Source organism: Xiphias gladius, chromosome 12, assembly GCF_016859285.1.
Source record: "Xiphias gladius isolate SHS-SW01 ecotype Sanya breed wild chromosome 12, ASM1685928v1, whole genome shotgun sequence".
Taxonomy (NCBI): domain Eukaryota; kingdom Metazoa; phylum Chordata; class Actinopteri; order Istiophoriformes; family Xiphiidae; genus Xiphias; species Xiphias gladius.
Window position 1 is genome coordinate 2,854,316 of NC_053411.1, and position 17,126 is coordinate 2,871,441.

Sequence of the window (17,126 nt, forward strand, 5' to 3'; positions counted from 1 at the left end):
AACGGTTTATGAAAGCTGTGAGAGTGAACTAGTAAAGGACAGTAAATTTTTGGGCTGTAAAACCAAAACAATGAGCTATAAGAGGCTAAAAAGCTCCACAGAGTTCTGGGGAACTGCAGCGCTGGTGATAATTCTCTGTAGGTTTGTCCCAACATATTGCACATACTCATCTGATCTATTGTCAATATACAAATGTTCATTATAGCAGCTTTTCAAGAAAAAAACATACCAAAGTCATACAGTATAAGATATAGTTGTGGGAGAGTAAGAAATAATGCCCGTCCTCCCTCTGACCTCACTTCAGTAAGTCTGCCCGGGGGGGACTTAGAGGCACGTGTGTCAGATCCAGTTGGAGGTGACATACCACAGCTGGACCTTCACCTCCTCTTCAACCTGGTATAAACCATGGGTCACCTCACTGGAGCGTGATTGAGTGATGTATAAACTGTAGTGCTTGTTCAATACACACAATACAATTAAAGAAACACTCCAAGAAGTGCACTCATAGCTTGGGGCAGACGTGCAGGAAAAAGAACAATAATAATTACACTCAGAAGTGCATTTGAATAGCAATAATAATCAGGTCTATTTATATAGCAAGTTATCTAAAAATCTGAGTTTATGAAATGCTTTTAAAGGCATAGAGAAAAGGATTAAGAGTGAAATTGATTGCATAAAAGTAAATCTTGCAAAAACAGAATTGCTATTATGCAAAAAATATTGAGATAAAAATTATAATGTCAGTCAATCATATATAATATGCAGGGAAAGAAGGTAGAAAGCCTACTGCATGTGTACATTTTACTGGGAATTCTGAAAGCCACAGCTGGCAAAGACAGGTCGGTCTGAAGACAACAAAAGGCCAAAAAACTGGTTCGGGTGACTGGTGAACAGTGGGCAGGCGAGGAATAGCCGAATCTGGAAATGACAGAAAATGCCCCGGAAATCAAAGAGAGTCTGAAGTTTGAATGTACAAAATGGTGCTCGGGAAGTCATTTCAAACATGTCATGACATCAGCTTATCATTAATTCCAGTCTTATTAAACGTCCCATTTGGAGCAAACTGTTACTGATTGTATCGACATTCAATACGATACAATCCACTCAGCAGGTGGTGTATGACCTCATGTTTCTAGCCTCATGCTTATTGTATAAACATTAATCAAACAAGGATGTGATTGTGTATATTTGAATAACGAGAAAGAGATGAGCTGAACAATACATCACTGCTAAATTAATGACGAAAACAAAGTTCTCTCTGCACTCAATGTGGGAAACTCATGTTGTTCCTGATATGACTGGTTTTTCATTGTCGTAGATGTTGCTGTACTCCCGAGTCAGATTTATGCGAGGATGCTCACTAGGTCTAAAGTGGAAGTTTTATCTGAGGGTGCTATGTTGTGGCATTATAATGCAGGGGCATGTGAACTGCTCAGCCATGTCCCAGGAAGTTTGTGTTTACATTCTGGACTCCAACAGTCCATTATTCAAAATAAATTAGTTTTAACTTTACTCCAGTTTTTACTGTATGAAAAACAGTGTAGATACATTTTAATATACTGTATCTGCTAAATAAAAGCAATGTGGTTAATGGTTTTCATTTTGAGAAACACTAATATTGTCACAGGTGATTTTACACTATGATACAGTGTACGTTACACTGATGTGTAACAGCCAGTACTTTTAAAGTGTGCAACTTGGAGTAAAGTCACACTCGTTTTCTGAGCTGCCTGGACTTGGAAGTGTCGACATGTTCTGTCTGGAGTACTTCACTGATTATTCTCTGCAGCTGACTAATTCTGAGTGAGAGTGGAGGGAAAATTGTCTTGACACACTGTGCAGAGGAGATCAGGAGGAAGAGTGACGAATGGCAGAAGAGCTTTCAGAGGTGGAGTTGGTGGCGAGTGGACCACAGGCCTGGGGGCTGAATACCACTGAGGGATGGACAACACTGTGTTTGTGTGAAAGATCCAGACCTTCCTTGCGACACAGCTGCTGCACCAACCAAACCCCACAGGTCTGGACTTGAGCAAAACCTTTGCAGGATCTGTGCTGAGCAGAGCAGGGAGAGAGGGAAGAGAAACAGAGAATGAAAAGAGCATGAATAAAGCTTTACAAGAATAATGACAGGAATAACAAGAAAAGGAAACAATCTGAATGGCTGCAAGGGAAAGGAGAAGGGAGGATGAATACAGGCAAGTACCTAGCAAGATTAATGAGAGAAGGAAGAAGAAATATTAAGATATCAAATGAGTGGTCCTGGGGCCATATGTCACAAACTGGATAAAGGGGGAGTGTTAGACCTCTGCTGAAGGCCAAGAGAAGTTCCAGTTGTGCATAGGTGCTCATTGCAGGAAATGCCCATTTCTGGAGAGAGACTACCAGCCAAGAGAGACCGTCCATGAAGCGGATTCACTGTTCTGTCTTGTGTCAGAAACCTAAAGTCTTCTCATGGGCATAAGTAAATGTCAAAGTCGGTCTAACTCAGATAGGTGGACCTGAGGTAATTACAGGTCTTAGGTATTGCTTGCACTGTGTAACTGTGAAAGCTTATGATTCATTAAGGAAAGAGGACAAATCATCTTTATCATTTTGGCAGACTTTTTAGGCCACTTCCTAGGCAGCCTTCCTATGATGTCACTAACAAACCTGATGGCAGCCATTTCATCTGCTTGTACAGTCACTTGAAAAAAAAATCTCAACTACCTCTTACGAATGGAATGTCGCACTTCTGCCAAGTTGCTGGCGTGCACAGCCCTGCAGAGTGTAATAATGTGAATGGATTGATTGCAACCGTTAAATCTGTTGTGGCATTTTGGGTGGTGTTCACAAAATATTCCGTGAATTCTGTATTAATTCTTATGCTTTTGGACAACAGCTGCTTGATGGGTGTCTCGTTTTTCATCACTTGACTTTGGATGAGATACTTCACAGCTCAACCCTAGCTGAGTCATGGTGTTTTGAACGTAGCTCTTGGCAATGAGGTGGTCAGCTCTTTCCAGTTCGCCACACATAATTTGGTTTATTTGCACTTTGATCATGCAAGAAGCTAAAGCATGTTACACACGGTGCCATAGCTGAAAGAAAACCAACACAATCCGGCAAAATCGTATTCTCACACTTCACTTTGATCAAAGTTTTCTTGCTCTGCCATCTATCAGGTTTATTTTCCCCTATCATTCCCAATGAGGACTAATGGGCATTCTTAATGTGAGGTGGCAGGATGAGGGAGCTTGATGTGTTGCCTTACAGCTCATTTACAGGGAAAAAAATGCCTTTGGTTTTTCCCATAAGAGGGACGCTAATGCCCATAACTGAAAGCAAATGTGAATTCCCGGAGAATCCAGGGTTTAACTGTTCCTATGGCCCAGGGGACAGGAAATTCAGCACGATGCAATGAAATAAGAATCTGATCTTCTACAATTCTCAGCTGTAGCTCATAATATACGGAGGGCATCGCTTGTGTTTTATGGTCAAGGGTAAAGCTGAGCTTACTCAGGTAAATTCGGGTTCCCATGGGTACAATCTGGCTTGTAGACACAAATCTATGTCAGGAAGCTGAGGAAAACCAGTACGATTAACCCAGCTAGACTTCACCTGCTTTGGATTTACAGGGGTTAAGGATGGAAAGACCCATCTTCATATCAACATAAGTTGTTATTACAACTGTGAAAGCTGTGTCAGTGCCTGAATGGTCTGAGGTCATAACTTGGCTGTAAGTACAGTGCTGAGGCAGGGGGATCCAAGTTAGCATGGATGGGAGGGATGTACAGTGCAGCCTGGCCCTCTTTCCACGGGAAAGCCCCCCTCTCTGGAGCTCCTGTTGTTTCATGTGTTCATAACAAACTTTGAGCTTTTAGATTGTACTGCTGCAACAGACATTGCTCTTGAAAGCTACTTAGTTAGCCGATTGAAAAGACAAATAGACGAGCTAGAGAGTAAAAAAAAAAACAGAACAGAACATGAACATTTTTAAGCAACCATAATTCTTTTAGTCTACAGCACTTTTAGAAGTAATTTAGTGTCATTAAAATAGCTAATTGGCCTGTAAAGTACAACAAACCATCTACTGGTAAAACTCACGAATAGTTTAAGCCAATGAGTTTGGGGACTGTTCACATGGATGCCAAGCAACAGACACATGAAAAATATAGTTTTAAAGATTGTAAGTCATGTTCATTCAGTGTGAACAGTTCCATGTCTCCGTTTTCTTGTACAGTATACCATGACTGATGAGTCAGACATTTTTTAACGACTGCAAGAAAAGCAACTAGGTCTTTATCACTGGCCAAATCCCACCTCAGTGTGTTTTCTATGAATACATGTACTTATCTTAGCTTCTACAAATGAGAGAGATGTTAAAACCTTTCCAGTTACAAGAGTAGTTTTTGTCATCAGAATAAAGGAAATCTGGCTGTAATAAAATGAAAACCAGACAGAGCTTGAAAGATTGAAGGAGACAAAGAGCTTTGTGTCTAGGGCTTTTATTTTGTTATTTTGTCTTACATTCAGGTTGGCCCGGTGCCGGACCAGACATCATCTAAAAGAGGGAACAAAATGTATTATTCTTGAATCAGACAGACTGTGCTTATAAAACCAACGTACATCAGCTCACAAATCACCTAAATCCTACATTTGTTTCCACAATACTATATCGCTGCAATCAACAACATAATAGAACTATGTCTTACTTTATTTCTCTGTCACCAAATTTTATGGCAACTGTCTAGGAAAATTTATTCTCAAGATTCTAAGTGAAACATGAATCTAGAGAACAGTCCAAAGGTGACAACAGTTCAAGCATGCAACACAATCTAGAAAAATAAACATTCTTTAAATTGCCCTAACATTAAAATGAGGTCTTAGCTTTGTCTGGGCATGACAGTAGTGTTTGAACAAGTGGATCTTTTCCTTATTTTCTTGAGGCATTTCAAAAGGTCCATCCGCATTGTTTTTCATACAGTATAAACTGAAGTCAAGTTAAAACTAACTGGAGTTAGAGAGTCTGAAGAAGACAATCCTGAAACAGGAAGTGTCAATCCCTGAGAAAAGGCAACTGAAGTCTTTCAGAAATAGGGTAAGCTATTCTTCTACTTTCCTTTTCAGCTTTCTGTTCTTTGATTTGTTTTTCCACCTTCTTTTCCCAAGATGGTTGGTGAACAAATTATTGTATCTCTCATCCTCCTCCTTCTTCTCCCTCTCATCTTTGTACCAGGGTCCCCATACACCCCCGTTGTACTGAGGGTTAGAACGCAGGTCTTTGGCTGGGTAGCGTACTGGCACTGCAGTTTTGTTGTACTGCGCTATCCGCATTAGCATCTTCTTCACTATGTGTGGGTAGCGCTGAGACAAGTCCACTCTCTCATAAGGGTCGGCTGTGATGTTGAAAAGCCATATGGATTTACCCCGGTCCCAACGGACGCGCTCATTATGCCAGCGATTGGTTAGCCGCTGGTTGGAGAAGGTCTGCGGGGGCACCCAATCGCTGTAGCCAGGAACCCCCGTCAGGAGCTTCCAGTGGCCCACCCGGAGCGCAGCCTGGATGGCTGTGTTCCATAAGCCATACCCGGCCTTCCATGAACCGTTCTTAGCTTTGATGTAGATTGGGTCAATGTTATGAAGAATGTCCTGTCGAGGTGACGGACGGCCTTCACTGATAGCCTCCCAGACATCATACCCATCCAGATTTAGATCTTCATCTAAAGTCCCTTCACCCAGGGTCACCAGTGTGGGGAACCAGTCAGTGATGTGGACCAAAGATCGACATTTTGTCCCTTTGTTCACCAATAGGGGACTGTGAACAAAGCCTACCGCCCTGATGCCCCCTTCCCAGTAGGTGGCCTTACTCCCTCTCAGGGGCCAGTTACTTCCCCCAGCCAACGGCTGGCCACCATTATCTGAGGAGTACACTATAACTGTGTTGTCATAATAACCATAGCGTTTTAGCGCTAATGTGAGGTTGTGGACGGCTTCGTCCAGGCAGGACACCATGGCGGCATATTTACGACGATTCAAGTTTGGAATGCCCTTGTAGCGCTCGAGGTAGCGGGCAGGAACCTGCAGTGGGGAATGAACGGCCTGATAGGCTAAGTAGAGAAACAAAGGTTGTCTGCGAGGGTTATGATTAGCTAAGACACTAATAGCCTTTCGAGTAAACATCACAGTAGAGTACAAGCCACGGTCCTGTTCCCAAGCTGCCTCTTCTCCTTCATACAAATCATAACCACATATCCCCGGCCCTTCACATTTATAGTGACTGTAGTAGTCCCCGCTTCCTAGCAAAGAGCCGAAGAAAGTGTCGAAACCACGCTGGGTGGGCAGACAGCCACGCTTGTAGAAGCCCAGGTGCCATTTGCCCACCATGTGGGTGGAGTATCCTGCTTGCTTGAGCTTCTGGGGTAGGGTGACATTTTCCAGGGGCAGGCAGTTGGGCTGGGTAGCTCGGATGATGGAGTGCTGAAGGCCTGTGTGGATCTGATACCTACAAAATAAAAACAGATATCACTCCATCAGAGACATGATCAATTTTTAAGGAAATCTGCAACTTTGATTAAAGGTGGTCATCAAAACAGAAGGCCTGTCACTCAAGGACTCAAGGCCAGACAGGAAGTAGAGTTGTGACCTGTAGCTAATGATGCCGTGGCGGCCATCTTGGCAGTAAGCTAACACAGCATGATTGATAAGTGAAGGCTAAACACTACAGCTTGTATCAAGGAACTTTGATATAAAGTTCAAATGTAAATCTGTAAATGCATTTGGCAGCGAAGGAAGGATTAATTCAGCCCACAATCTGGGGTAATTTATTGAATTTTTATTGTGATTTACCACAAAATGACCATATGACAGTATATCTGCAGGCATTTATTAGATTTGATGATGAATTCCAACTCAACACAAACACCCCCCACCCATTGCACTTTAAAGACCAGACTCTCCCATTCTCACAGCATCACATCCTCAATTACTCAACGACTGAGAATGTCACCAATGACCAGTTTTGGAAGAAATTTTGAAAGTGACGTACGAGCTTCCTTGATAAGCCTGACATAAACAAATGAAAGACAATACTAGTCCTATATATTGTCAAATATTACCTCTGAAGTAGGTATGTCTGCTAGATTTCTACTCAAATGAAGGCAGGTTTCGTATGTCCCAGATTACTAAATGCCTCAATGAATCCCAATACTTTTAGTATTCTAACTGAATGCAATCATAGCACTGTGTATTTAAAGTGTCAAGTATCTAGAGCTGGCACTGAATGCTTTTTTTAAATTAAAAAAGATTAAAAGATGTTTACATTCCCTTGAATGAAGTATCAAAAAAAGTATAGCCCAACATATTAATCGGACTAGCTAATATATTGGCTGATATCAGTATACCATATATATCGGCTGCTAAGTAGCAGGAAAATCAAGTTTAAAAATGCCAAAGATTTGTTTACAGTAATTTAAAAAATGCTTTTACATAGTTGTCCATCAGAAAGAATAGAAAATATTTAAGTAAATAACACTAGCTCTTATATCTTTTCATCGGCCTAAAGAATCCAGTATTGGTAAGGCCTTAAAAAACAGTATTTTTTAGGTAACAGTATTAAAACTCAGGCAGTTCATGCGTCCATTTAGTTCCTTGTAACTGAGACCTTACCAGGAACTCAAGCTATGTTGGGGCTAAATTATATCAAGGGAATAGATCGACATTTTGCAAAATCCACTCTTTTGCTTTCTTTCTAAGAGTCAGATAAATAGATTTATATTACTCTTATAGCTGTCCTTAAAATATGAGTCTGGTTAACTAAGACCAGATGTGTAAAAATTACTACTTTTGCTTCTGTGCTGAACTATTTCTTGTTCGGTATTTCTACGGATTCTACAAATGTTACATAACGTATTAATTAGTGAGCTTTAGAGGTGCTAGTAGGAGGATTTTGTTACCTTCAGACAGAGCCAAGCTAGCTGTTTCCCCCTGCTTCTGGTCTTTAGGCAAAGCTAAGCAAGCCCGGAAAGAAAGAGAATAAACATATTGCCCAAGATGTGGAAGTAATTCTTTACTTCTAACTGGGTCTGGATGGAGTTCTGTTCTATTGCTATGGGCCACAGTCAGTATGTTTAATCCCAAGTGGAAACAAACTCTCTCAGCTCTTATCATGCTCTGTAATTGGTGGTCCATCATATTCCTGCCACAGTTGGTGTTCTTCTATTTGAGTCTACCTCATTTTTCATCAGGTCTAATTATACCTGGGGCTATTTGGATCAGGTCTGAGTGTCCCACAATCAAAACTATGAGCTGTGGGATTAGTGGTCTGACATTAAAGCAGCCAGGCCAACTTTATCATTACTGAGACTTTGACTCACTGTGTTTTTGGCCCACAGTGAGGAAGCTCAGCTGGGACTTTGGAAGCAACTCTCAGAAGACGAACACAATGAGCTCTGACTTAATTTTTGTCTGACTCCCCCCGTCCGCTCTGAGTGAAAGAAAGACACCCAGGAGACACGAAACTGATGCAGCCAGATGCCTCTTTGCCTTCTCCCCTCTTTAGAGACTCCCTCGCTCTCTCCTGAGGTTAGCAGTGTGCAGTCAAACTCTCACCAGGGAAAGAGAGAGAATATATGTTTTTGCTTAAGGTTTCCAGAGAGGAAGATTCAGTTGGCAGAGAAACAGAAAGTTGATAAGGCCTAGTGAGCTTCTACCCCCCATTGAGAATAAAAGAGTCATTCAAAGTTCACACCTCCATGTGGTGTGTGCAACGTTTCAAACACGGCAATGAACTCAATGATTTAGAACTCAAGTCCTACACGCAAAAAAAAAAAAAAAAAAAAAAAAAATACACTAAGAACATGTCCCCATAAAATTAGACTGCAACTGCAAACAAACACACACTCCCCTGCATGTAACACAGCTGGCCAGACCATCATTTTGCATTTGAGCTAATTTATAGGACCTTTTATTTCAGTTGGAGGAAGTTTACTTAGACCTTACAGACCTTACAGGTTAGGGATGGCAGGCCATCTCTGCATCTGGAACAGCACTTATTAAAAAGCCAATGTACTGCCTCTACAGATGTTAGTTGTAGAGTTCGGTAGCAGTATACACTGTGTGTGAGGAGTGTGTCTGTGTATGACGGCTCAGCCATTACCATCTCCACTGACCAAATTCCTGGGGGAAACCCTGACCACTGACCCACCTCATCACAAGTTTTTTAATGCCAGCTGCAGTAAGTGGAGACATTCTGGACAAACCTGAGGGCAGAGCTGTTTGTTCTCTGGAGATAATTAAACTGTACTGCACTGTGCTTTGCTAAAACAAAATGCCATCTGGGTTTGATGCCTCGAACAATTTTGGAAACCAGTTAGGAAATTGTAATGTTTACAACTTTGCAAAACTGATTCCCACCGATTGAAATACAGTTCCCAGGGTCTATAAGGACTGAATTTGATACCTCTATTCATTTCAAGTCTTTGAGGTCAGGTCAGTGAATTCAAAATGAGACCACACTGGCCCTGGTGGGAGCCAAGAGAGAGTCTTGGTTTCATATGGCGATGAGAAGAATTTCTTGTCACTTGGTGGTCTAGAAAGGGAGAGCTCTGAAACCCAACTACAAACATGCACACTGGGGGATAGAGGAGGTATTGTTAGTGTGTCATTAGGCGATGAGATTTGAATGCAATGAACTAAGAAAGGGATGGGAATGAAGGTAAGAAGTAAAGCCAACATGTTTTTGTGGGTAAGACAACATAAACAACAATAAGTCAACCAAGCGTGGTATGGGAACGTGTTTCTTAAGAAAAAAAGACACAAAGAAGCTTTTTTATTGCTTTATTTCGCTGAAAAAATCCAAATACATAACTAACTCCAAGAAGAGTGAGTGCTTGTAAAACCTTGTTCTCCATAACTCCAAAAAGAGTGATTACTTGTAAAACCTTGTTCTCCATAATCTCCCAAGACTTTCCACATGCAAAGTACATGGTGAATTAGGCCTTGTTACTTGCCCATAAATGTCTATAATATGTCTTTTGGATGTAATACACTCCATTATCTTCAATATCCTTCTGTGTTCATTCGATTTATACAAGACAGCCAAGGACAGCCATGGGATTGTGAGAAAAAGACCTTGTATCAATTAAAGTGAAAAGAATGAATGATAAGACCCAGAAAGTAAAAAGTAAGAACAAAAATGGAGATCAGATCCATACGTGCAAAATCATTAAGACATGTACAGTGTGTGTCTGTTAAAGACCCCTGCTCTCACAGCTCCTGCAGGTTTGGTGGTGTTCACATACCAAAAGGTTACAGCCGTGTAATGAGAATGTCATGCTAAGTGCAGCCTGTGATCTCACCAAGAATCAGTCAAGCTAACCCAAAGTTTTGACAGAGAATGGTACATGGTGGAGTGCAAAGACTTTTAAAGTATCCCTGTGTTGTTTCTCCTTGAAATATGAGGGGGTTCATAAGGAAACTAGGTCTTGACATTGCAGGTTTTGGGGCATGTGAAGAACAATTGTAGATCTTTAGTAATTATGAAGCCTTAAATAATGACTGCAGTATATACTGCCCTTCTGGAAATCTCCCTTCCTTCCCTGAAGTCCCTCCACATGTCCAATGTGACTGATTTATATGTTCTTTAAAAACATGGTTCTTTTAAAACCAAGCAGGGCATGAATGGGCAGCCACAGCACAGGGGTCAAAGATCTGAGGTCAGGCATCCGTGCATCCCTTATCCAGCATGGATTCAAGCCACACACAGTCAGGGAAATACTTTTAGCAGACAGTGGCTCAATTCCATATCTTATCGTGCCAAAGGGTGCTGTAGCATTCCTAGAGTAAAAAGCAGAGTTATGTTCTTAAAGGTTGCTGTAATCGCGCTCTCTCTCTGGTTTATTTACACAACTGCTGAGCCACAAGGCCAAAAAATCACACACACCATTTAACTCGCATCACCAAGCAGAATTAAATGCACTTAAATTCTGTGAATTTAAGTGCATTGGCCACTACTCCAGCCACCGAGTTTTTGGAGGTTCCCGGGCAGACCTGCTGCCCAGGCCAGGGCCTTCTCTTATATCCCTCCTCTATGTCTTCCTCACATATGGTTCAAATAAGCAGCCTCAACCCAGCACTCTGCATTTAATCAAAGTCAGTGTAAGAACAGTTCGTCTTACTTAGCTCTTCCTTTCGGCAAGCTCTTCATTTACTTTCCTTGCTATCTTTGAATATCTCCCTTCAATTTTTCCTCTTCCTTGGCCTTTGTGCTCTTATGTGCTCTTATTTTCTCTCATTTACAGACTCTTTACAGGTGATGAACAAATTGTCTCCTGTTAAGACTTCATTTTTCACAAATTCGAACACCAACTTCTCCAAAAACTTTGCTTATCTGTTACCTTTAACATCCACTTGCTCAACTCAATCCAGAGTTCTAGGAAAGAGTGGTTTGGGACGAAGGGGGGGAAGTGAATGAGTGACACATCACTGAAATGAAAGGAAAAGGGTGACTGAGAGGCTAAGATGGGTGTGAGATAAGTGTGGACAGATGGGAAGTGTATGAATAAGTAGGAGACAGAGTTGTGGTGGGTGAGGAGCAGAGTGAAAAAGAGCTGCTTTAAGCAAAAAAAAAAACCCCGACCCAACTCTCCTTGTGGTTTAGACCAGATTCAAATCCAACGGTTCACAATATAAGAGCACAGTGTTCAAGGATACCAGAAGAGCTTTTTGGAACCCAGCTGCTATCCGTGCAATAGATCTGCTGGTCATTGCCCCGGGACCTCAGAGCGCATTTTTCATCTTTTGTTTGTTGATGGACGATAGGTCATTCAGCGATGCAGGAGACTGATAATGAAATTTAATTTAATCAGGTTTTCTTTGCTTGACAAGAATGACTGTGGGTTAAACACCTGTGGGCCATGGAAAAGGTGGTTGTGGGATGACTATGAACACATGATTGGTGGTGATGGTACATTTACCATTGTCTGAGATGTAAATGGAAACAACAGCTTGTTTGCTGGTATTCATCACAGTCTTACCCCCAGGTGTGGAGATGACCAAGAGTTAGGAAAAGAAGTACAGAAGGTTAGAGAGTCAGCTACTGATATAAGAGCTTAAACGTGTGTTTATGATTTACTGAGTTTGCCAGACAGTCCAACAGCAGGATTTGTCTGAACAGCTAAGCTGATGTGGCCCACAAGCTCTGGAACATTCATCTTTGACACTCCAGAAGCATGTTTACTTAACTACAAAGGATCCAAAACAAGTGAAAAGGTTGCAGAAGTATTTGTCTGCAATAGTATGTGTGCATTCCTCAAATATATCTAACATTTTTCAATTTCATGGGCTACCTCTGGAGCAAGCTCTGCCCCCTCCTTTAGCAATCCATCTCTCTTGATCAGGAAAGATCAGTGGGAGGGTGATGGGGCTGAAGAGCACAACAATTCCAAACCTGAAGGAAAGCTCTGACTTTAAGCATCTAATGTCATCAGTGCAGCTTAAAGAAAACCAGACAGGTTGAAATTTTTCTGATGCCATGAGTTTCCCATGGGGCAAACAACATGGAAATCTTTTCTCAAGCCCCTCGAAGGCTAGAGTGCTTTGTAACAGTTCCATAAGCAGCTGTACACAACTACTACCAGGTCCTTTTAATCTTTACTCACTTGGTTTTGGTACCCTTATCGATTCGTAAAGGTCCTATCTTGACAAGTATTACCCAAACTGGCAAGGAACTCTAGCCTTTTTTAACATGGTCCCCCTTTTCCCCCATATGGTTTACTTCTGACAAAAAATCTTGTTAACTCACTAAGAGCTACATACTGTAGCAAAATGTTCTGTTGGTTTATAGTTAATCTGTTGTAGACAGTATAGAGCCAGTATAGTATCAAGGGTTCACTCTGTCATACTAGGGCTGTGTCAAACATGATCTAAAATCCAGGTCAAATAATTTGTATCTCAAGGATTTTTGACAAATCCAGGTTTCATCGAAACTAGTCTGTCCCCCCAAAATATTCTTGTTACAAATAATGATAGCATTATTCACAATCAGCGATTGGACTGGTCATGTGAGGGTTGTATCACTTTGTCTCAGGATGTTTACTTTGACCCTGCAGTCCTTTGGGCATATTTAGTCATTTTGATGCAGGAAAACCTGTCCATCTGGGTGACAGTTGAGAAAAACACAGAATGAGTGGACCGTGCCACAGATCTTCAGCAAGCATTGCAAAAATGAAATAAAATTATACTAAAACTGCAGATAATTAGATTTTCATAATAAAATCTAATTATCTGCAGTGGTCGCTATGGTAACCAGACTAAACAGCCTAAAAAACTAAATCAGGCTCTTATGAAGTGTTATGTTTTGGAATCCTTTACTGATTCTGATAATTGCCTTGACAAGTCTCTGCGAGTGTGTCACATGGACCTGAAAGAACTTTGCTCTCAGTGCTTTAGTGAGTGTCCGGCTGACACAGACTGTTAATGTTTTAAAGTTAACACACGGATGGATGGTGTTCTTTCACTCAGACTCAACTACACACAAACTACTCTGCAACCCTCCAGTCAGGAATATGGGCCTGGTAATATAAATAAATCTACACCTACAGTTCCACATGGATGTTAGCTGAGGGTCTCTCTCCAGTCAGAGATTAGAGCAGCTCACAGTGGGCAGAGGAACGAGGAGGTGGCTGCACTTTCCTCATTATTTTCTCGGATGCCTGCCAGAAAACACTGGTGCCCAGCAAGCTTCCTCCATTTTTGCTAGGGAGCAGAACAGATGGTGGAAGCAGTGGAGGAGAAGCCCTGCAGAGCTGCATGTACAAAGAAGCAAACTGCTGATGTGAAACATTCTATAACCAAACTACAAAGCCAGACCACAACTAACAACCCCCCCCACACACACACACACACACACACATACACACACACCCACCCCCCAGATACTGTAAATTTTAACCAGCCTCGCTCTATCTATCTCTTTATAGCTTCCTGCTGCCCTCCAAAACACTAAGTGGTTGCTAAGGTATTACTGCTGTTCCCCAATTTGGAAACAGTTAAAAATTACTTTGACAAAAATCTTAACTCAAGGCCCGCTTACAAGCTTTTTCTGGAACAGGGGTTTCAAAAGTCTGACACTGTGGGCCCCCACTCAGACAGAATTGTCTCATAATCATGCTCTAAGTTTTGGAACTACCGTTCCTATAATTTGGTAGCTACAAAGTTGCCATGAAGCCAGTTAGTTAGCTGAGGCCTACAACTTATATTTGTGTACATTTTGGTAAATCAGCACCACATATACCGAATTAGCTATTAGCATTTCCTGTTTGCAGTGTACCCATGGATATACAGATGACTATCACTGAATTACTGTGATACTGAAGAAAACGTAAAAACCTGATGAATCTCAGGCAAGTTCTGGAATTAAATGGAACATAATTTCTAAGCAGGTTTAAGAAGAATAATGATATCCTTGGAAAGTGTAAATCACACTGAATCTAAAAATATGTATGTCTATTGATTTCTGTTTTTTGAGATTCGACTGAGTTATTACTTCAAGGCGTATGATGTTTGATGCAAAATGCAGCAAAAGGGTAATAGGCGCTTTAAAGTATCTTTACTGTCTCTATCAACTGTGTGTCACAGCCTCCGCTGCTGCAGTTGTTGATCTTCCTGATAAAAAGGCCAAATCAAAGGCCAAACTAAATGAACTAACTTCCCGTTGTTTTTAGATCACCTACATGTACCTATCCCTTTCACCTAATGCAGTATCTTGGTCTCACAGTTCGAAAAGCTCTGTTCTAAAGCAAAGTCCAGTACAGTATGTTGCATTAAAACAATCTCTATCTACTGCAGTAGACTTTGACATGCAGCTGAAGGCTCCGGAAAATGCTAATAAGTGAGATTTTTTTTAAACTGCCGTTTCGAAGGTGAAGAATGAACTTTCAGATTTAAAAATACAAAAGAATTTTTAAAAAGTTTTAGTTTTGTCCATATAGGACAGGGGATGTTAAGTGTCGTGAATACTGAGTGCTGTTGTCATTTTCCTTTTTTTTTTTATCTTGAGTTTCTGACCAAACAGTTACACCGTAAGGTCCATTTAGTGACTGTTCCGGAGCTCTGATTATATCACATGATCCTCATCTGCAGGTGGAGTCGGAGTCGCTCAGTGGAATTGTAGATGGTTAAATTATCCCTTTTTTGAGCATTTTAAGGTACTCTTGTCCGTGTTGGCTTGAAAACTGAAGATCTGATCTGCTCATGAAGACCATGTGATAGGGCCAAGAAGCTCCTCAACAGCTAGATTGGTTTCTCAACTACTGTTTCAAAGGTCGAGACTGAACTTTGACCTCAGACAAAGGAGCTTATTAAAAAGTGATACGGCCTCCTTAACATTCAAACACTAAATGCTGTCGGAAGACACACCTTCCTACTCGGGGCCATTCATAGACCCTGTCTTACTTCAGTCCATTACAACCTGGGTTTCATTTCCTTTGTTCTGGCAATTGGTTCTATCGGTTATGAGAATGTTGCCCTCACCAAAGTTGCTACTACTGTATGAGCGCCTTTACTAACGTCAGCAGTAATTTTATTGTGAGTTTTTACAAGTTGGAAAAAGGTAAAGACATGTGGCGGAGGCAGTGTTTACCGCCTCTACTAACCAATTTCCTGGAGGAAACGCTGCTTTGATGAGCAGCACGTTATCATACCTGGTAGAACTGATAGCCTGAGCTAGAAAAATAAAGTCAAGGTTGCATAAACTACAGCTTTCCTCTAACAGAGTCTGTGAAAGGGAAGGCAGTGGTGGGGCTGCTATCGATGCTCCACTGAAAGGATGACTCGCATCCTTAGACAGCGGGAAGACAAAGATGGCTAATACTGGATGAAATGGGCTTGTTACTTCTCTCAGGAAACATCCATCCATCCATTTATTCATCATCTATACCTGATTATCTTCTGCAGGGTTTCAGGAGGGTGGCGCCGATCCCAGCTGACATTAGGTGAGAAATGATTTGATTATCACATTATTCGATTCTCACATATCTTCCAGTTTGTTTTAAGGCCCATTACTTCGGGGTTAATGTGTCTAAACCCTTGCGAAACTCTATGTACCTATGTCATCCTCCTGACATTGACTTGTACCTAATTCTCTTTTTTTCCATTTTCAAAGCTGGGGTAATGAACTGTACCTGCCGGTCATGAGCTGGCTCCTGGAGGGGCTGCAGAGCGGCTGCACATAATAGTTCTCGAGTTTGACTCCCTGTGCTGCCAGCCGGTCCAGTGTCGGGGTTTTGATCTCGGAGCCGTGGTACCCAACATCCCGGAAGCCTTGATCGTCCACCAGGATAAAAACGATGTGAGGCTGAGAGCTCGGCTTGTCCAATTCATTCCCCTGGTTGCGCTGCCCGGCGTTCCAGTTTTCCCACGACATCTGAACGCTCCACGTCTGAGAAACGATGAAGCTGAGGAATAAACTCACCGGGACCCACAGGAGGAACATGTTTCAGCCAGACTTGGACCCACTGGAGCGGTTACTGCTGGTCGGTGGGACCGCGTGGACGGCCGGCAGCGCGTTGCACATGTTCTGGGGGAGCAGCAACACTTGGAAATCGGGTTGGCATCGTATCCAGGCTTCCCTCCGACCACGCAGTCTACTGACAGCTTCGCGGTTTGTGGGCGAAAGTCAGAGTCCAGTCAAATAAACACTGTCGGCGAATCCACGTGGAGGCCGAGCAGCTGCTGTTTGACTCTTAAAGCTCAAGTTTGAAAACTGTATGTTCACGAAGCCGCCGCACCTAACCAGTCTATCATTGATGCGAGCGCGTGGTTTGTGTCAAAAGCCCTCCCCGAGACCAGACAAACACTAGAGCAGCTGGTGCGGTCAGTTCACGGCAGACGTCCCCCATCCTGTCGGAGAGCCGTCCCTCCACGCTGAGGGCGCACTGAGCACTGAGGGCGAGCACTGGACGGCTTCGCGAGGAGGCAGGTCCGTGTGTACGTCCTCCGCTCGCCGCGGTTCCCAGCGCCGCACTGTATCACGGTGCGTTCACGGTCGACTCGGAAACGTGTACTTCAGGAGGGCTAGTGGAAGGGGACGCAGCTCAGCAGCCTTTTCGGGTTTTTTTTGTTGGGTTTTATTTTTTATTTTTTTTTACAAT

The 17,126-nt window shown here is 42.3% G+C and overlaps 1 protein-coding gene across 2 annotated transcripts; it reads right to left on the reverse strand.

Annotated features, from left to right (window-relative positions):
* Positions 1 to 4,484: 4,484 nt before the first annotated feature.
* arsj (arylsulfatase family, member J) lies at positions 4,485 to 16,906 on the reverse strand. Of its 2 annotated transcripts, XM_040140328.1 has the most exons (3): positions 16,158 to 16,906; positions 15,914 to 15,958; positions 4,485 to 6,481 (listed from the first exon to the last, which is right to left on the reverse strand). In XM_040140328.1, the coding sequence occupies exons 1-3, from the start codon at positions 16,466 to 16,468 to the stop codon at positions 5,083 to 5,085; spliced, it is 1,755 nt and encodes a 584-aa protein (XP_039996262.1). In that variant the 5' UTR covers positions 16,469 to 16,906; the 3' UTR covers positions 4,485 to 5,082. The 2 variants fall into 2 exon arrangements, with proteins under 2 accessions (XP_039996262.1, XP_039996263.1); XM_040140329.1 differs by lacking the exon at positions 15,914 to 15,958.
* Positions 16,907 to 17,126: the final 220 nt, after the last annotated feature.

Bases quoted from the DNA above. Each gene is read 5' to 3' on its own strand.
- arsj (XM_040140328.1), bottom strand. From the start codon at position 16,468: ATGTTCCTCCTGTGGGTCCCGGTGAGTTTATTCCTCAGCTTCATCGTT. The intron at 15,959-16,157 runs GTACAGTTCATT...ACCTAATGTCAG, and splicing joins AGCCAGCTCATGACCGGCAG to CTGGGATCGGCGCCACCCTC. The intron at 6,482-15,913 runs GTATAGATGATG...TTTATTTTGTAG, and splicing joins ACCCTGCAGAAGATAATCAG to GTATCAGATCCACACAGGCC.